General features: G+C 40.4%; 1 protein-coding gene across 9 annotated transcripts in view; it reads left to right on the top strand.

The window, feature by feature from the left end:
* Positions 1-21,147, top strand: part of NDRG3 (NDRG family member 3) — an 83,103-nt gene that overhangs the window by 41,007 nt on the left and 20,949 nt on the right. For all 9 annotated transcript variants that reach the window (XM_059706062.1, XM_059706065.1, XM_059706059.1 and 6 more), the window contains 5 exons: positions 716-836; positions 3,212-3,274; positions 4,555-4,615; positions 6,419-6,505; positions 9,694-9,750. In XM_059706062.1, coding sequence (XP_059562045.1) covers positions 716-836; positions 3,212-3,274; positions 4,555-4,615; positions 6,419-6,505; positions 9,694-9,750 — 389 coding nt within the window. The remainder of the gene's footprint in view (positions 1-715; positions 837-3,211; positions 3,275-4,554; positions 4,616-6,418; positions 6,506-9,693; positions 9,751-21,147) is intronic.

Raw genomic sequence — 21,147 nt, 5'->3', positions numbered from 1 at the left:
CTAGAGTTTTTTTTTGTTTTTAAAAAATATATATTTTATTGATTTTTTTACAGAGAGGAAGGGAGAGGGATAGAGAGTTAGAAACATCGATCAGCTGCCTCCTACACACCCCCTACTGGGGATGTGCCCACAACCAAGGTACATGCCCTTGACCGGAATCGAACCTGGGACCCTTCAGTCCGCAGACTGACGCTCTATCCACTGAGCCAAACTGGTTAGGGCCAGAGCTAGTTTTTATAGAGAAGTGATTTAATCATTATACTAACAGGTTGGCAATTGAAGCAGTAACCCCTCCCTTCACCCCAACCTCTTTCAAGACGAATGCTCACAGTCTCCCATATGATGAATGTAAGCAGCCCAAGGTACGCACTCTAGCCAAGTTCTGGACTATATTAGTGTTTCTATGTAAGATTGAAGAATAAGGCACATGAAAATGATAGCACTATGGGTATAAGATTATCTTGTGCAGCACCAGGATTGGTTTCCACTTTGTAGACATTGTGAAGTATTGAGAATTAATTATTTTCAAGTCATTGAGATATCTGGTATTTAGCTTTTAGGGCAGCTTGAGTCAGACAGATTGTTCAGACACCTTTTGGTAGGTCAGTGATTAAAAGGCAGTGAAAGGGGATGATGATACGTAATTTTGTGATCAGTAGTGGAAGTTGGGGACAAATGGAAAGCCTGTTACTTATGAGCATTTTTACTCTTGCAGATAAATCCTGCTTCAATGCGTTCTTTAACTTTGAAGACATGCAAGAGATCACTCAGCACTTTGCTGTCTGTCATGTGGATGCCCCAGGCCAACAGGAAGGTGCACCCTCTTTCCCAACAGGGTAAGGCCATGAGCAAGATCTTTTGGAAGACATGCACTCAGAAAAACAAATGACTGCATTCCAGCTGGATTTTTAAATCCTCACTTGAGGATGTGGATATATTTTTTGTTGATTTTTGAGAGAGAGAGAAACATCAATGTGACAGAGAAACATTGATGAGTTGCATCCCGTGTGCCCCAACTGGGGATCAAACCCGCATCCTTTTGGTGTACGGCACAGAGCCCAAACATCTGGGCCACACTGGACAGGGCCCTTCCCAGCTGATTTTAGCACAGTCCACAGGTTATACTTATCAACCAACTATTCTCATATTTCCTCTCCTTGCTCTGGGAGGACTGTTATATATAATATGTTGAAGAAAACTGCATGTTTTTCCATATCCAGGAATGGCTTTCCAAGATGGGAACCTGTCTTCCTGTAATTGGTAGGCAGAAGTGTCTGGAACGCCCATTTCTCACTGTCTTTTATCTGTTCCTTTCCATCTATTTAAAATCTGTCATTTTGTGTTCCTCCCCAACTACCTAGGCCCAAACTCAGATCCCTCTGAGCTTCCGAAGAGTATTCCCCACTCTACCTCCCAGTCTGGTGACAGGAATTCGAATATCTGTATAGCCATTTATGCTGAGAATCTGCCCTATCAGGTAGAGGTGCATTTTTACTGGACTTGGAGCTCTCAGCCTCATCCTAAACCTGCTTTGTGTGGCAGAGCCAGAGTCTCTCTGACTCTTCCCTGCACAGTATGATTATGGAGAAGACCTTGGGGGGAGGAGTGAAAGCACAAGCTGTGGAAAGCTAATTCTTTCCCCCTCCCTTTACTCATCTCCAGAGCTGCCTTTGCCAGTGAAATTGACCATTGCAGACAAATAATGGCTAACGCTTATATAGTACTTAAACGGTATTCCTGACACTGCTTTACTTCACACTTATTAAGTCATTTTACAACACTCTGGGTTAGGTTTGCTATTACTCCCATTTTACAAGTGAGGAAACTAAGGCCTAGAGATAGTAAGTAACTTGGCTGAGATTCTATAACAAATAAACAGCAGAGCAGGGATTTAACCCAGGCAGTCTAGCTCCAGAATACATGCTATTGACTATGTCTAAGCTATTCTGTTTCTCAAACACAAATTGACCAATGACCAGTTCATATCCAGTAAGACTTGGATCCCACTCCTTTTTTTTACTTTGTGTACAAATGGCTAAAAAGCACTTCATCACTTAAAGCAGCTATTTTCAACCTTTTTAATCTCATGGCACATATAAACTAATTACTAAAATTCTGCAGCACACCAAAAAATACATATTTTTACTGATCTTACCAAAAATATGTATAATTTTTTAAAATATAGTTTTATTAATTTCAGAGAGGTAGGAAGAGGGAGAGAGAGATAGAAACATCAATGATGAGAGAGAATCATTGATTGGCTGCCTCCTGCACACTCCCCACTGGGGATCGAGCCCACAACCTGAGCATGTGTCCTTGACTGGGATCAAACCTGGGACCCTTTAGTCCGCAGGTCGACCCTCTGTCTACTGAGCCAAACCGGCTAGGGCAAAATAGGTATAATTTTGATTTAGTCACAATGGATGGCTATTATTGTGTTGGCTGTTGTAATTTTTTATTTGACAATCAAAGGGAAACGAGGTCAGTGCCCCTGACTAAATAGTCAGGTATTACATGTTTTAAAAATTCTTGTGGCACACTGGTTGAAATCGCTGGTTTGTGTTTCAAGCAGAGGATCCTTGATTCTGTAATCTCTAGGTGCTCCCTACTTTTCTCAGATTCCTAGTCTGAATCCATTCCTGGGCATGCTTGATCATTTTAGAATCCATTGGTTCACACCATGAACCAAATTTGAAGGCAATAAAAGGAACCTTGTCCTATGCCTAAGTGAAACAAACAGCATTCATAATGAGGAGTCCACGATTTGTGACTATGCTTAGGCCCAGTAAAGCTTTGTTTACTTTTGTTTTTAGCTGCCTAGAAATAAGCAGCAGACCAAGAGCTACTTCTTGGATTGATTCTCACTGTTGGAAGTATACTGAACCTGAACCCCAATTGAAGTGATTGTTAGAGATTTGGAAATACCCTGAGAGAGAGCCATATTGCCTGTTCTTTTCCAAAATGGCTTCCTCTGATCCAAGAGACTGCTCTTAAGGATATAGAAACATGTAGGTTCTCTAACCTTCTGTTTAGCATGGCAGACAGAGGGATCACATAGCATGCCACAATCATTTCCAGATTCCACATCACCTCCTTTGAGCCTATGGTAAAAGAAATGCTTTTATCTAAGAACCCTGTACTTTTCTAGCTGTTCTTATAATTGGAAAACTTGGGTGCATTCTAATTTAGAAGTTATCCTTCTGGATTTCAGGTACCAGTACCCCACAATGGATGAGCTAGCTGAAATGCTTCCTCCTGTTCTTACTCACTTAAGGTAGGTTCATTCTCACACTGCTTTGTGTGTTCTTTTTAATTTTCACACAAGGGTATGTTTTTATTGATTTCTTTTGAGAGAGAGAGAGAGAGAGAGGGAGGGAGATCAGTTGCTTCCTGTATGTACCGAGAGAGAGAGAGAAGAGAGAGAGAGAGAGAGAGAGAGAGAGAGAGAGAGAGAGAGAGAGAGAGATATCAGTTGCTTCCTGTATGTACCGACCAGGGATCAAACCGGCAACCTTTTGTTGCGCAGAATGATGCTCCAACCAACTGAGCCACCTGGCCAGACCCTCTCATATAGTTTTTAAGGACTTTCTACTATGTGACTGACCTAGGGAATATGATGATGAGCAAAACAGCATAGGCACTACCCTTGTGGCGCTTTCATCTTAGTGGAGGAAATAATTAAAAAATAAGCAAACAAATAATCACAACTAAAGCTGTAGAAGAAATCTCTGGGGTTGTTGTGATAGAGAATAATATCAGGATCTACATAGATAAGGCTAGCTGGGGAATGCCTCTCTAAGAAGGTATTCTAGCCTCATACTTAGAGGATAGACAGAGAGCCAGGACAAGAAGAGTTCAGACAGAGGATTGTTATGGCCAAAAGTCCTAGACCAAGTAAGCAAGTGGGAGAAAGGCATGTGGTGAAATTTGAGAAATAGACAAGGACCAAATTACATAGGTCTCACGGATCAGGTAAGAATTTGGGATTTTAATCAAAAGAAAAAATACTGAAGGCTTTTAACCAGGAGAGTGATAATCTAATTTGGTCTTTTTAAATGCCCTCTCTAGATAAGTAAATTGAGCATCAATAATGCTGTTTGCATTTTTTTTTAAAGGATTACTCTGGCTGTGGAGAAAATGGGTTGGAAAGAAATGAAAGAAAAAGCAGAGAGACTAGTTAAACTATTATAACAATCAAGCTTGATACTGAATATAGGCGGCGGGTGGGGGAGAGACACAGATGGAAATACTTTGAAGGTAGATTCTATTGGACTTGATGGGTTAGACATGGAGGTGACAGGAAAGTGAGCTGTCAAGGATGACTCCCACCCAGATTTTAGTCATTTCATTTAACCCTTGAAGTCAACTTAGAAGTAAATGGTCATATCTTTGTTTTATAGATGGAAAACTGAGGCTCAGAAAGTAAAGAAATTTGACCAAATTCTATATCTGATAAGCATCAGAGCCAGGATTTGAACCCAGTTGTATTCTTTTCCATTTGTCATGCTACCTTCAAGTGAGTTAACCCTATCAATATTTCTGTGTTTCATTCAGTGTGAAAAGCATCATTGGGATTGGAGTTGGAGCTGGAGCTTACATCCTCAGCAAATTTGCAGTAAGTACATGGAGGATTAGTCTCCCTTGAGACAGTGCCTAGATCACAGCTCTTACTGCTGTGTTAAGTGATCAGGTACTATTGCTCGTCTTATGTCAGTTTTTAAATAACTTTTGTCAGCTCCAGACACAGTTTGTATAAAGCCTTGCTTCATGTTTATAGTACCTGAAAGATCACAAATGAGGGCAGTACATCATTAACAAAAAGTAATATTTAGGGAATACTTATGATAGAATTTTGTATAGCCATTAAAATTTTGTATGAAGAGCTTATAATTCTGTGATTATGTGATTCACATATACTAAAATGTTAAAATTAAAATACAGATTCACATAAAATTTGTCATATGCATAGGAAAGGACTAGAAGGAAATATACCAAAATATTGACAGGGATTGATGTTGTGTGGTAAGATAATATCACATTTTGTTTCCTGCTTTTTATAATTTTTCTGTTTATCAAATTTTCTATAGTGTGCATAATCAGTGTAATCAGAGGAGGGAAAGTAAGCTAGAGAGTTTTGAGTGTACATAGAAAGGTTCCTATTGATTTTTATTTAAGAAACTTTTTTCACATGCCTCCTAGGTGAGAGGACAATCTTCTGGGGATGTTATAGCATCTATTCATGTGTTTTAAAAAAACACCTTAAGAAGCCCCTATTGGGAATAAAGGTAAAGTGTGTCCCAAAATTCACACAAGAAGTAATTTTGATAGAAAACACAGGTTTATAATTAAAAATTGTAAATTTTTTATTGATACATAAAGTATACAGTATAGGGTTATGTATGGAATAGCATTTCGGGTAAATGGCCTCCACAGCTTTGCTGGCACATACGCAGTCTTTTGTTGAAATTTTCCATGACCGTTTTGCATAAATGTGGCTGAATTTCATTGATACAGCGCTCAATTTCCTCCTTCAAGGCGTGGGTGGTCGTGGCTTTGTTGGCATAAACCTTAGACTTCAAAAAACCCCAAAGAAAAAAGTCCAACGGCATTAAATCTCATGATCTGGGCGGCCAATTCTGATCACCAAAACGGGAAATTACATGACCGGGAAATGACTCATGTAGTAATTGAATTGTTTCTCGGGCTGTATGGCATGTGGCACCATCTTGTTGAAACCACATGTCGTCCACATCCATACCTTGCAATTTAGGCACAAAAAACTGGATTATCATGTCGGGATAGCGAGCACCATTAACTGTTATTGCCTGAGCAGCCGCATTTCGGTCATGGAAAATTTCAACAAAAGAGTGCATATGTGCCAGCAAAGCCGTGGAGGCCATTTACCCGATATGCTAGTCCATACATAACCCTATACTGTATACTTTATGAATCAATAAAAAATTTACAATTTTTAATTATAAACCTGTGTTTTCTATCAAAATTACTTCTTGCGTGAATTTTGGGACACCCTTTATATGAATGTGAAATAGCCAGTTTAAGCCTCATCAGCCCCTTATGCCAAGTAGTTCCAAGGGCACTTCCCCCAGCAGGGAAGACCTACCATGAGCTAATCAACTGCAGAGATACCGAGTGCCTTCTTCTGATGTAGAAATCTATGTCTCTCCCATAGATCCTTGCAGGGCAAGATTATTTGACAGCAATTTAAGAAACTGGTTTTCCAGGTGCTAAGCCAGATTTAAAGAGCTATTTTTCTGAATAGCCTCCCTTATACCTCTCTGAAGTCTTACTTTCAAATCTGCATTAAAGCATAATAAAAATTAATTAACCGTGCTCCATTATTTTTGGAAGAATGCTGGGAGTGGAACTTTCATACTATTGTCTTTGCTGTCTTTTTCAGCTCAATTATCCAGAGCTTGTGGAAGGCCTTGTGCTCATTAACGTTGACCCTTGTGCGAAAGGCTGGATTGACTGGGCAGCTTCCAAAGTAAGCACCAAATGGTATCTGTTGGCTTATCTCTTGGTCCCTTCTCAAAATGACTTACCTGTTTTATTTTTATTTTTTCATTGAGGGATATACAGTTAAGGGCAAGAAGTTTTAAATACACAACTCAATAAATATTTACATTTGTAATCACACCCAATCAGTATGCAGAATAATTCCAGCTCTGTTCTTAATGCTTCTCTCTTTTCCCAGAATAACTGTTAATCTGACTTCTATCACCATAGATTTGCTTTATCTATTCTTTTTTTTTAAAACATATTTTTATTGATATTAGAGAGGAATGGAGAGGGAGAGAGATAGAAACATCAGTGATGAGAGAGAATCATTGATCAGCTGTCTCCTGCACAACCCCTACTGGGGATCAAGCCTGCAACCAAGGCATGTGCCTTGACCAGGAATCGAACTGTGACCCCCCTGGTTCACAGGCTCGAACCTGTGGTTGCCTCCTGATGTTCAACCACTGAACCACACCAGCCAGGCAGGCTTTATCTATTTTTAGACTTCATATAATAATAAAATAATGTATTCCTTTGTGTCTAGTTTTTTATTTTTTTAAATATATTTTTATTGATTTTTTTTTTTACAGAGAGGAAGGGAGAGGGATAGAGAGTTAGAAACATCGATCAGCTGCCTCCTACACACCCCCTACTGGGGATGTGCCCGCCACCAAGGTACATGCCCTTGACCGGAATTGAACCTGGGACCCTTGAGTCCGCAGGCTGACGCTCTATCTACTGAGCCAAACCGGACTGTATCTAGTTTTTTAAATTCCTTATTGTTGGTCTCATTTATGTTGTGTGTAGCTGTTCTTTTTAATTGTTGTTTAGAAGTCTGTTGTGTGAATTGTTATGTGGTTACTATGAATAAAGCTCCTGTACACATTCTTTTATCTGTCTTTCATGGACATACATATTCATTTCTTTTTTTTTTTATTGTTTTATTGCTTAAAGTATTACAAAGGGTATTACATATGTCTCCTTTTTCATACATATTCATTTTATTTGGATCTGTATCTAGGAGTGGAATTGCTGGATCATAGAGCAATTGTCTGTTTAGTTTTAGTAGATAACTGCCAATGTTCCAAAGTATTTGGCCAATTTACATATCAGTAATGCATGAAAGTTCATTATTCCACACACTCCCCAACATTTGATAGTTTATTTATTTATTAACTTATTGATTGATTTCAGAGAGAGAGAGAGAGAGAGAGAGAGAGAAACATTGACTTGGTTTTCCATGTATTTATGGATTCATTGGTTGATTCCTGTGTGTGCCCTGAACAGGGATTGAACTCAAAATCTTGGCATATTGAGGATAGTCCTTTTAATTTTTATAAAAGATGGGCAGTTTTATTTGTAATATTAATTTGTTTTTATATGATATCCAGAAGCAAAATAGCTTTCATTATTAAGCAGTTTTTAATTGGAGCATCTATTAAATTTTAAGCTGTGCTTATGGGTAAATAAAACTGTTGTTTTTTTGGGAGGGGGGTAGTTTTGTCTTTTTTAATCCTAACCTGAGAATATGCTTATTGATTTGAAAGAGAGAGACACACATCAATGTGAGAGAGAAACATTGATGGGTTGCCCCTCATATGCGCTTCAACCAGAGATCGAACACACAACCTGGGTATGTGCCTTGGAATCCAACCCGCAACCTTTTTGGTGTACAGGACGAACTCCAACCAACTGAACCATGTGGCCAGGGCAAAACTGGGTTTTAATTTGTATTTCCCTAAGGGCCCATGATGTCAAACACCTTTTTTAAAATTTACTGGCCATTTGAATATCATTTTATGATGTGACTATTCAAATCTTCTACTCTTTTTTTTATTAAATTAGGTTGCTGATCTTTTTCCTATTGATCTATGAGAGTTTCTTGCATATTCTACATATGAATCCTTTGCTGGGTGCATGTAAATCTCTTCTCCTAATCTGTAGTTTACATTTTCACTCGTCGTTGTTAATCCTCACCCAAGGATATTTTTCCAATGATTTTTTAGAGAGAGAGGAAGGGAGAGGGAGAGACAGAGAAACATCAATGTGAGAGAGACACATTGATTGGTTGCCTCCTGACCAGGGCCGGGGAACCTGCAACCGAGGTACATGCATGACTGGAATTGAACCCGGGACCTTTCAAGCTGATGCTCTATCCACTGAGCCAAATCAGCTAGAGCACATTTTCACTCTTTTAATGAGTGAAATTAATGAATGAGTCACTCTCTTCAATGAACCCAAATAGTTTAACCTGTGCTAAAGATGTGTGCATTGTCATGTTAGCTATCTGAAAAATGAAGGTATTTGCTATCTAGATAGAATTCTATCTAATATCTTTTAGAGATAGGAAGCTACAGGATATGCTAATGACCTTACAAATATAAACAATCTCAACAACAACCAGACAGATAAATGGGATAAGTATCGTTTTGAAGTAGAGAAAATTAGGAGAAAAATGTTCAAAATGCAAGAACATTCAGTAAACATAACAGTTTCCTCTCACTCCCTGAAATGAAGACAAAAACTGAAAGAAAGAAATTTGTTTCTCTCTCTTGGATGGCTTGAGAGTGGTTGTAAGTCGATTTTTATTATCCATAAATCCAGTGTAAATACAGAAGTACAGGCAGGAATGAAGTAACTAATAGCTGTGACTTCTTGGTCTTAAGTTTTCAAAGAAGTTATGGCCCCATTTCTTCCAGCTGCTAACTTCAAATAAGATTATATTATTACTCTGGAAGACACTTCATTTTTTCCTGACTTATTTCTTGTTTTCATGTGTATTGAAAGCACCATCTCATGAAAAATATGTGAGCCTGGCTGGTGTGGCTCAGTAGTTGAGCGTCAACCCAGGAACCAAGAGATTGCTGGTTTGGTTCCCAGTCAGGGCACACGCCCGGATTCCGGGTTCAATCCCCAATTGGGGGCATACAGGAGGTAGCTGGTCAATTATTTTTTCTCATCATTGATGTTTCTATCTCTCTCTCCCCCTCCCTCTTTCTCTCTCTAAAAATAAAAAAAAAACAAAAACATATTTTAAAGAAAATATGTGACACTGAGTTGTGGTTTTGTTTGTTAAAGAATAATATATATACAGTACATTGCACCGATTTTAAGTGGACAGCTTGATAAATTTGTTCATATACTTACACCTTTGACACAGATTTTTCTTTTTAGCTCTCAGGCTTGACAACCAATGTTGTGGACATTATTTTGGCTCATCACTTTGGGCAGGTAAGTGCCTATTCCAGGTAGGAGAGCTATGTTTATTGACTTGCATGCAAAGAAGGGGTTTACCTCAGGAAAGAAGGGGTGGCTTAGAATTCACCTGATCCTAGTGGTGACACTTCTAGTGCAGTGTGAGATGCATGTGACCCAGGAAAGTCCAGTTTTAAGAAAAAGGTAACTCAATGCCACATGGCTCTTGGCATTTGGAGAGAGATGAGTGAAGGCAGCCCTCTCACCCTCCCACACACTTGCTCCCTGTAAGCAGCATGCCATCTGTAAATGTTTGACAACATCACGTGCCTCACCAAATATCTTTAGAGCCATAAGTAGGTCTGGGAAAGGCTTCACAGAAATAGAAATTTCAGAGAAAAAAGAAACCTAGAAATGTTAATGCTAAAAGAACCTTAGAGGTTGTCTTGTTCAATTCCCATGTTTTACTGGTGAGGAAACTGAAGTCTCCAGAGGAAATTACATGAATAACAGAGAGAGGGGTCCCAGTTCTCTTTTCAGAGAGAGAAGTGAATTGAAAAATACAATTCTGACAGCAAATTACAGTGTGTGTTTTTTCTACACCACCAGCAATTCAACTTAATTATGACACTATCTGCCTGGAGATATCGTCAGATCTCACAGGTTAAGGGATCAGTCCTGCAAACTGCACTACCGCCCCTCTTCACCCCTACTGCAGACACCAGACACAAGTCTAGGTTGTCCCCCATGCTTTTGATGGACCAGGTCATAGGTTCCAACAACCCCTCCTTGAGTTCAATTAATTTGTTAGGGCAGCTCACAGAACTCAGAGAAATATTTTAGTTTCTTGGTTACTGGTTTATTTTTAAAGGATATATATAACTCAGGTATAGTCAGGTGGAAGAAATGCATAGGGCATGGTAAGTGGAAATTCCATACCTTCTTCAGAACTTGCCACTCTCTCAGAACCTCCACATGTTCACAAACCTGGAAGCTCTTTGAACCTTGTCTTTTTAAGGTTTTATGAAGGCTTCATTGCAGTTGTGATTGATTAAATCATTTGTCATTATCTATGGAGCTCGATCTCTAGTCCCCACCTCTCTCCCCATAGGTCTGGGGGTGAGACTAAAAGTTCACTAGGTTGGTTTCCCTGACAACCAGCCCCCATCCAGAAATTACTTAGGGGCTTTCTTAGTCACTTTATTAACATAACAGTACACATTACTTGCTCTTTTTACTTCTGAAATTCCTAGGGCTTAGGAGCTCTGTGCCAGGGACAGAATGTAGACCAATAATATGTTTCTTATTATAAATCCCAGTATCACAGGTGACCTAGGAAGGAGTGAGGGAATAAAGAGCAATAAGGTTGGAAAACTGAGGTATCTGGAATGGGGAAATGAGAAAAAATAAGAGTAATATACTCTCAACTGTAGTCTCTGTGTTGGAAGGAAAATGGTAGATGGGGAGAAAACTAGCATTAGTGAGTACTCGTTATGTGTAAAGCACTTTGATAAGTACTTTAAGGTACAAACTCAGTTATTTTTCACATAGTTCTATTAGATTTATTTTAAGGTGGAGAAACTGAAGGCCAGAGAGGGAACATAACTTGCCACTATTATCCAGATAGAAGTGGTTTAAATCCAGGTCAGATTAACTCCAAAGTTAATAATCTTTTTATTTTTTAAAATATGTGTTTATGGATTTTAGAGGGAGAGGAAGGAAGAGGAATAGAGAGATAGAAAAATCTATCACTGCCTCCTGCATGCCCCGTACTGGAGATTAAGCCTGAAACTTGGGCATGTGCTCTGACTGCATGGGTTCACACTCAATCACTGTGCCACACCGTCTGGGCTTTCTGCTACTTAGAGTATATATTTTATCAAAGTTACAAATTTACATATCTTTAGAGTAGAGAAGTTCTACAGAGTTTATTACAAAGGATATGCCATCCATTCTATTTCCTGCTTCTTAGATTCTTTTGGCTGTTTTGGGCTTTGCCTCCATATCGCTTTCTTTTTAGTTGAAGTATAGTTTACATAAAGGGAAAAAATCATAAGTACATCTCATTGACTTATATACATACTAGAGGCCCAGTGCACAAATTCATGCACCAGTGGAGTCCCTCTGCCTGGCCTCCAGGATCCAGCCGAAACTGGCTCTCTGACATCCCCCAAGGGGTCCCAGATTGAGAGAGGGCACAGGCCAAGCCAAGGGACCCCACTGGTGCACAATCAGGGCCGAGGAGGGACCACCATGGGAGTGCTCCAGGGCGTGTCCAGCCCATCTCACTCAGTCCCGATCGATGCTCAGTCCCCATCCCTGGCAGCAAGCTAACCTACCAATCAGAGCATCTGCCCCCTAGTGGTCAGTGCACATAATAGTGACTGATTGACTGGTTGACTGTCTGCCCCCTGGTGGTCAGTGCACGTCATAGCAAGCAGTTGAGCAGCCTTAGCATATCATTAGCATATTATGCTCTGATTGGTTGAACAGGGGACCAGACGACTGGACACTTAACATATTAGACTTTTATTATATAGGACTAGAGGCCTGGTGCACAAAAATTTGTGCACTCGGAGGGGAGGGGGGTCCCTCAGCCTGGCCTGTGCCCTCTAGCAGTCTGGGACCCCTCCGGAGATAACGACCTGCTGGCTTAGGCCTGCTCCCAGGTGGCAGAGGGCAGGCCCAATCCCTAGGTGCAGCCCCTGGTCAGGCTCAGAGCAGGGCCGATTGGGGAGTTGGGGCACCGCCCCCTGTCATGCACAAAGCAGGGCGGATTGGGAGGTTGCGATGCCACCCTCAGTCACGCTCAGGGTAGGGCCGATTAGGGGGTTGGGGCACCGCCCCCTGTCACACTCAAGGCAGGGTCGATGGGGAGGTTGGGACGCTGCCCCCTGTCATGCACACAGCAGGGCCCATCAGGGGGGTTGGGGCTCCGTACCCTGTCATGCACAGAGCAGGGTCGATCAGGGGGTTGGGGAGTTCCCCCCTGTCACACACAGAGCAGGGCCCATCAGGGGGTTGAGGAGCTCCCCCCTGTCACTCACAGAGTAGGGCCGATAGGCGAGTTGGGGCACTGTCCCCTGTCACACACAGAGCAGGGCGGATCAGCGGGTTGGGGCGCCGCCCTCTATCACCCACAGAGCAGGGCCGATCAGGGGGTTGGGGCGCTGCCACTGTCACACTCAGGGCAGGGCTGATAGGGAGGTTATGGCTCTACCCCGTCACACACAGAGCAGGGCCCGTGGGGGGGGGAGGGGGGTGCCCTCTATCACCCACAGAGCAGGGCCGATCAGGGGGTTGAGGCGCCGCCACTCTCACACTCAGGGCAGGGCCAATGGGGAGGTTATGGCTCTACCCCGTCACACACAGAGCAGGGCCCGTGGGGGGGGGGTTGGGGTGCCGCACCCTGTCACACACAGAGCAGGGCCGATCAGGGGGTTTGGGTGCTGCCCCCTGTCACGCTGATCCCAGTGCCAGGAGGCCTCACGGCTCCGCTGATCCCAGTGCTGGGAGGCATATTACCCTTTTACTATATAGCATAGAGGCCTGGTGCATGGGTGGGGGCTGGCTGGTTTGCCCTGAAGGGTGTCCTGGATCAGGGTGGGGGTCCCCACTGGGGTGCCTGGCCAGCCTGGGTGAGGGGATGATGGCTGTTTGCAGCTGGTCACACACCCTTCAGGGTGGGGGTCCCCACTGGGGTGCCTGGCCAGTCTGGGTGAGGGGCTGAGGGCTGTTTTCAGGCTCGCGGGTGACTGAAGCTTCCAACTGCTCCTTTTTTTCTTTTTTTTTTATTCTGGGCCAGCTTTAGCTCTGGCTCCAGCTCTGAGGCCTCTGCTGGGTTCTATAATCGAGACACTGTATCAACTCCAGCTCTGAGATCCCGGCTCACTGAAAGCTGGTTTCTGGGGTTTTGTTTATCTTCTATATTTGTTACAATGTTTCAGACTGCAGGCTCAGAGGCGGGCAAGGCAGGCTGGGAACGTTGGAGTCCTCCGTCACTGAAGTAAGCAAGCCTCATGTTAGTTTCAAGCTGCCTGGCTGCCTGCTGCCCTCTTGGCTGTCAGTTAATTTGCATATCTCGCTGATTAGCCAATGGGAAGGGTAGCAGTCGTACGCCAGTTACCATGTTTTCTTTTATTAGATAGGATACTCTTTTTTTTTTTTTTTTGGTGCCCGTGACCTGAATCGAACCTGGGACCCTTCAGTCCCTAGGCCAACACTCTATCCTGTGAGCCAAACTGGCGAGGGATATAGGATACTCTTATATAACCACCACCAAATCAAGATATAAAATATTTTCATCATCCCAAAAAGTTCTCTGTTACCTTTTCCTACTCACTAATACCCCTCCCCAAACAAGTTATTCACTATCCTGTTAGCTCTAAAGGTTAGTTTGCCTGTTCTTGAATTTAACAGGCAATTGTGGACCAGTAGTTTTATTGCTAGCTTTACCCAGTGGCCAGATAAGTTTCTGTTGAATGAGTACAAAAAATGTTTTACATAAATGTTAAAGGCACGCTTTAAAATTAAATACCCATTGCATTTTGAAGTTATTTATTACGTGTTCTTACAAGCTAATATCTTTTTAAAGAATTCTCGTGATTGGCCACAAGCCTTAGAACAGAAAACACAAGAATTCTCGTGATCCGTCCGCAATGTGTAATATGAATGGAATCACATTGTACCTAGTCTGGATCTGTTGTCTTCTTTAATATATTGTCTTTGAGATTCATCCATGCCATTCTGTTTATCAGTAATTCTTTTTATTACTGTGTAGCAGTCCATTGTGTTTTAGTACCACAAATGTTCCTATGAACATTTGGGTTATGTCTAGTTTTGTTTGGGGTGTGTTGTTAGTAATGAATAAAAAGCTGCTATGAACTATCTCATACATCTCTTGTTGGATATATGCACTCAATTCCCTTTGCCTACCTCTTTAAATATGCATATATTTCCACTTGTTGAGTTTTTAGCTATAGGCATTTTCTTTTGGCATTCCATTATGGAAGATGATTTTTCTCTCCTACTTACTTGGTCCTGTGACACACATTTGTATTTCCACCATTCCATCCTCCCAATGTAACATAACTTGGATTAGATCAATTTCTAGTATTTATACTGTCATCCTATGTAAATATTATTTAGTGCTGAGACATGACTGCATTCTTTTTCTGTCCAGCATTTCTTCTTTACCAGTTGATGGTGTTAAAATTTATCAATAAAGGACATGGGAGGGACACTGCAAGGTGACAATGGGAGGAAAGCACTTCCTTTCCAGGGTCTGGCCCTTTTGTTTTTAATTTAGTACATAAGTCAGAGTTTCCTGGTGACACCTCAGCAGTCTTCAGGTCACACTTTCCATCCGCGGGCTCTTTCTAATGAGATCTGGTTAGGAGACAGCAAGCACATACTTTGAGCAAAGAAAATTTAAATAAAATATTGTTAACTACTAAAAGATGGTTAATTTCTCAGAGGGGTAAAAGAAGACTCCAAAGGATCTAAAAGTAGCTGCTACTTCTAGGCTGAGGGAGCGTGGACACTGAAGGAACTGACTTAGTTGAGCCTCCACCACCAAGGTGGAAAGTCATGCTTCTTTGAAGGAGGCATGGTTTCCACAGAAAACACAGCCAGCCACTAGTGAAGAAATTCGCCAGAGTATGAGAGCCATAACTGGTCCCTAGAGCCACTTACCATATGGGGGAGACATTTGTCTAAAATAAGATCTGAGCTGCTATACAGAAACTGCAGTTGGGTGGAGAGAGTGTGGACTGAGGGTGTGACTACAGCTGGTCTGTGAAAGTTCCTGACACCTTAAGCTACTGGCTCCTGTGCTAAATTTTTTAAAAAGGACTGGCAGAGGGAAAGTGTTTATGCAGCCTATCTTCTGTATTACGAAGAATTGGAGATCTGAGGTTGAGAAACCAGAAATTGATTAACTGTCACAGGTGCTTTTCCCAAATGGCTACTGATCCCATTGGCTGGCTGTCCACATTTAGTAAGGGTGGATTATTAAACGGCCTGTTTGCAGGTGAGGCTTATCACTGTGGGTGATCAGACTGGGCCATTTCCTTGGGGAACCCTAATGTCAATACCTTTATTTATTTGTTTTTCTTACTGTCTCAGATATGCCTCAAATTTTAATAAGATGCCCTATACACACATTTTCTACTAAAAATTGAAATAGCACATCCAAAATTTTGTTACAACTCAAATAATAAACAATAAAGTTTATAGCTAAATCATAATTCTCAATGATAATATCAGAAGGATCTCCATGTAATAGGCAATAACTACAGCTACATGTAGATCTTTGGCTTCTTGATTGAACCTCAAGTTCCCTCTCCTCTGGGGTTTTTTTAAGCAGACACATGGTGTGGTATGTCATAACTTTAATCAGCCTTTGCATCCTTTCTTTCCAAACACTTGCCACGATCCTCACTCCCTGTCTCCTCTTGTAGAGCATGACTTGACTCAGCCCCCAGTCCAGACCCCTTTAAGTTTTTTTCTCTGTCCTGCTTTTTGGTTGAACATTTTGGTGGAAGGGAAGGGAATTTGGTACTAGGGTTGAGAGATAAGTTACTAAGTTTCTTTGCTAGTACTTCTGAGACAGCTTGAGTGCCAGCTGAATCTTCTTCACCAGGCATCTGAGAAAACTCTGGGGTCAAGGGTGAGTTAAGCTTCTTTGGTGCGTCCACTGGAAGTCTAGTCACAGACTAGAAGTTCCTCATAGATTCTGTCCCCAAAGAGTTCAAGCAGAAGGAGATGCTCAAAACTCAAATTGCTACAGTGTAGCCCGGAAAGAACCGCATAGCCCAGAAACAGGGAGAAAATCCTAAATTCCAACTTGATGTCGATACCTTTAGATCTTTTCTGCAGGATTAATCAGATTTCTCAGATAAACTTTGAGATTGCACGCCTGACACATTAGTATTTTTGCACCCAAATGCAGAAAAAGACAGGGCCTCAACATTCAGGCTTTAAACTTTCACTAAACCCTCCTGTTTTCAGCATGGTATATCACCTACTACCCAAGCCTGTAGTCTACCAGTTCAAGGACCTTGTATTTAATTATTTCCAGCGAATAAACCTAAATACAATTAATTTTTGTATATTGGTCTTATATCCTTCAACCTTGCTGAACTTATTTATTAGCTTGACCTCTTTTTATGAATTCCTTAGGATTTTCTATATACAAAAACATGTCATCTGCAGATAGACTTGGTTTTACATCTTCCTTTCCAGTATGGATACCTTTTATTTCTTTTTTTGCCTAAACAGAACTTTCTAGGCCATAACTAGAACCTCTGGTACAATGTTGAATAGAAGTGATGAGAGTAGATATCTTTGTCTTGTTTCTGATCTTCAGGGGAAGTATTCAGTCTTTCATTATTAAGTATGTTGTTAGCTATGAGCTTTTCATAGATGCCCTGTATTAGGTAGAGGAAGTTCTCTTCTGTTCCTGGTTTATTGAGTCCTTTTATCATGAAAGTGTGTTGGGTTCTGTCAGATGCTTTTTTGTGTCTGTTGAGCTATACGTGTGACTCCTGTGCTTTATTCTTTTAATACGGCATATTGTTACAGAAGACCGAGAAGATCAAGCAGTGCTTAGAGAGATGGAGTTACATTTATTATTATTATCATTATCATTACTATTATGCACGGGCCCAGAGAAAAATGTCTCTATAATTCTGGGCGAAGTCACACAGGAATTTTCAAACAGCAGTTTTTATATAAGATAGATGCTTCAATATTACATTTATTTATTTTTTGGTATGTTGAACTAACCTTGAATTTTTTGGATAAATGCTATTTGTTCATAGTGTATAATGTAATACTTTTTATATGTTGTTACATTTGGTTTGCGAGTATTTTGTGTGTGTGTGTGTGTGTGTGTGTGTGTGTGTGTGTGTGTCTATAGTCAGAAAGAATATCCGTCTGTAATTTTCCTATGATGCCTTTGTCTGGTATTAAGGTAGTACTTGCCCATATAGAATGAGCTGAAAACTGTTCTCTTACTTTTTGTAAGAATTTGGGAAGGATTACTGTGGATTCTTCTTTAAATATTTGGTAGAATTCACATTGAAGCCATCTGGACCAAAGCTTTCTTAATGGAAAGTTTTTATGTTACTAATTTAATCTCTTGTTATAGATCAAGTCACATTTTTTTATTTCTTCTTTAGATGGGTGGTTTATATCTTTCTAGGAATTTGTTCATTTCATCTAGGTTATCTAATTTGTTGACATGTAATTATTCATAATAGTCCCTTAATAATTATTTTTATTTCTGTAAAGCTGACAGTAATGTCTCTTTCATTCCTGTTTTTAGTGATTTGAGTCTTATCTCTGTTTTTGCTGGTCAGTCTTAGCTGACCAACTTTTGGTTTCACATACTTTTCTCCATTCTTTCTCTATTCTCTATTTTATTTATTTCTACTCTAATCTTATTCTTTTCTTTCTTTTGCTTGCTTTAAGTTTCCTCTTCTTTCTATAGTTTCTGAAGGTGGAAGTCCAGTTATGTATTTAAGATTTTTCCTCATTTCACTCCATTATAGTCAGAGGATATATTTAATGTTTCATTGCTTTTCAAATTTATTAAGGCTTATTTTATGTCCTAACATATGGTCTGTCCTAAAGAATGTTACATGTACACATGAAAAGAATATATATTCATTCTGCTGCTATTAAGTAAAGGATCCTATAGATGTCTGTTAGGCCTGGTGATTTATAGTGTTGTTTAATTCTTCTATTTTCTTGTGATCATCTGCCTCATGTTTTATCCATAATTAAAAGTGGTATATTAACACTAGAAAGACTGAAATTTAGTATATACCTATATTGCCCAAAAGCAGTCAAAATGACTGCATTGTGAAAGAATAATATCGGAGCACTCTTCACTTATGTTCCTTAGCTTTTCCAATAACTCACTTCTTTTTTTTTTTTTTTTTTAAATATACTTTATTGATTTTTTACAGAGAGGAAGGGAGAGAGATAGAGAGTTAGAAACATCGATGAGAGAGAAACATCGATTAGCTGCCTCCTGCACATCTCCTACTGGGGATATGCCCGCAACCCAGGTACATGCCCTTGACCGGAATCGAACCTGAGACCTTTCAATCCGCAGGCCGACGCTCTATCCACTGAGCCAAACCGGTTTCGGCCAATAACTCACTTCTATTCGACATTTCTTTCATGAATTTAGGGCGCAAAAGAAATAAAATAAACAACTTATTAGAACAAGTATCACTGCATAAAGATTCGAATAACAAGTACTAGTTTAGCTTATTGAGCAACTGCAACTTATCAAGTATCGACAATTTACCATGTACTTGTATGTTATCATGTGATGGTAATCGAAAAAAAATGAAAACTGTTATTTCAATACAGAGCCGAACTGGTCATATAAGAAATTTACTCAATTCAATAATAAGAGTCTAAAATTTCCCCAAGCAGTCAAAATGACTGCTTTTGGGCAATATAGGTATAACACATATATATATACCGGAAATGAAGGAGGGGGAGGTAACTACAATTATTAATAAACACATTTATATGTTGTACAAAAAGTCACAAAATTCTAAGACATTGTGTCCTTATATACATAATTGTTTTTCTAATTGAAATTAAAAAGCAGTCAAAATGACTTCCTTGGGCAATCTAGTGTTAAAGTTGCCAACTATTATTACTGATGAATTCTCTGTTTCTTCTTCATTTCTGTTTGCCTTTGCTTCATGTATTTTAATTATGTCATTTATTTATTAAATCAGACTGTTCCATGTATCCATGCCTCTGTTTCTATTTTGTTAACCAGTTGATTTTGTCCATTAGATTCTACATATAAGTGAGATCATTTGGTATTTGTCTTTCTTTGACTAGCTTATTTCACTTAGTATAATAATCTCCAGGTTCATCCATGCTGTTGTAAAGGGTATGAGCTCCTTCTTTAAAAAAAAAAAAAAAAATATATATATATATATATATATATATATATATATATATATATATATATGTAAAATTGATTTTTTACAGAGAGAAAGAGAGAGTGAGAGGGGTAGAGAGTTAGAAACATTGATGAGAGAAAAACATCAATCAGCTCCTCCTGCATACTCCCTACTGGGGATGTACCTGAAACCAAGGTACATACCCTTGACCAGAATCAAACCTGGGACCCTTCAGTCCGCAGGCCGATGCTCAATCCACTGAATCAAACCGGTTAGGGCAGCTCCTTCTTTTTTATAGCCATGTCATATTCCATTGTGTAAATGTATCACAGCTTTTTAATCCACTCATCTGCTGATGGGCTCTTGAGCTGTTTCCAAATCTTAGCTATTGTAAATAATGCTGCTATGAACACAGGGGTATGGCAAGCCAGCACAGCCATGGCATACTCAGCCCCAGGGCGCCTTATGTGCCATGCCAGCTCAGCCTGGTTCAGTGACCCTGAGTGGAGGCGATGAAAGGCTTAGAAAAGACAGACAAGAAAATGAAAGCTGGGTCTCGGTGGGACGCTGCTCCTCTGATGGATAGCGCCAATGCCCACAAGCCCTGTCTTTATTTTATAGTAGATGCCACGAGGCAAAGTAGGGATGTGAAAAAGATGTTTACAGCATTCTTGTGGGTTTCAATCCTACTCAACTATATGCACCTGCACTCAGGCACGTGGGGTCATATGTTCGAACCATAGGTTCAAGCTTACAATTATAGGTGTTGGCTATAATTGTGCTGGGAAGGCTCTGCCCTCCAAGCTGGGACTTGCATGTGGCCACGAGAGAACTGTGCCCTCTTATTAGTCCAAGGCTTGAACCTGTCCAAAACACTGTAGCCGTGCCCCACACAGGGGTGCATACCAGTATATTCTTTTGAATTGGTGTTTTAGGATTCTTAGGATATATTCCCAGAAGTGGGATTGCTGGGTCAAAATGCAGTTCCATTTTTAATTTTTTGAGGAAGCTCTATACTGTGTTGCACAGTGGCTGTACCAGTCTGCAGTCCCACCAGCAGTATACTAGGGTTCCCTTTTCTCCACATCCTCACCAGCACTTGTTTGTTGATTTATTGATGGTAGCCATTCTGGCAGGTGTGAGGTGATACCTCATTTTAGTTTTAATTTGCATTTTGTTGATGATTAGTGCCATTGAGCCTTTTTTCATATGTCTCTTGGCCATCTTTATGTCCTCTTTTGAGAATTGTCTATTCCAGTTCTTTGTCCATTTTTAAAATATATATATTTTTATTGATTTCAGAGAGGAAGGGAGAGGGAGAGAGAGAAACATCAATGATTGAAAGAGAATCATTGGTGTCCACCCCATACTGGGGATTGAGCCCACAACCTGGGCTTTTAATATTCTCTTTTTGTCTTTAATTTTTGGCCTCCTATATAATAAAAGACTAATATGCAAATTAACTGAACTGTAGAATGACTGGTCGTTATGA

Source organism: Myotis daubentonii, chromosome 8 (assembly GCF_963259705.1).
Source record: "Myotis daubentonii chromosome 8, mMyoDau2.1, whole genome shotgun sequence".
NCBI classification, from domain to species: Eukaryota; Metazoa; Chordata; class Mammalia; order Chiroptera; family Vespertilionidae; genus Myotis; species Myotis daubentonii.
The sequence above is the reverse complement of the archived record's forward strand: the minus strand, read 5'-3'. Positions and strand labels throughout refer to the sequence as shown.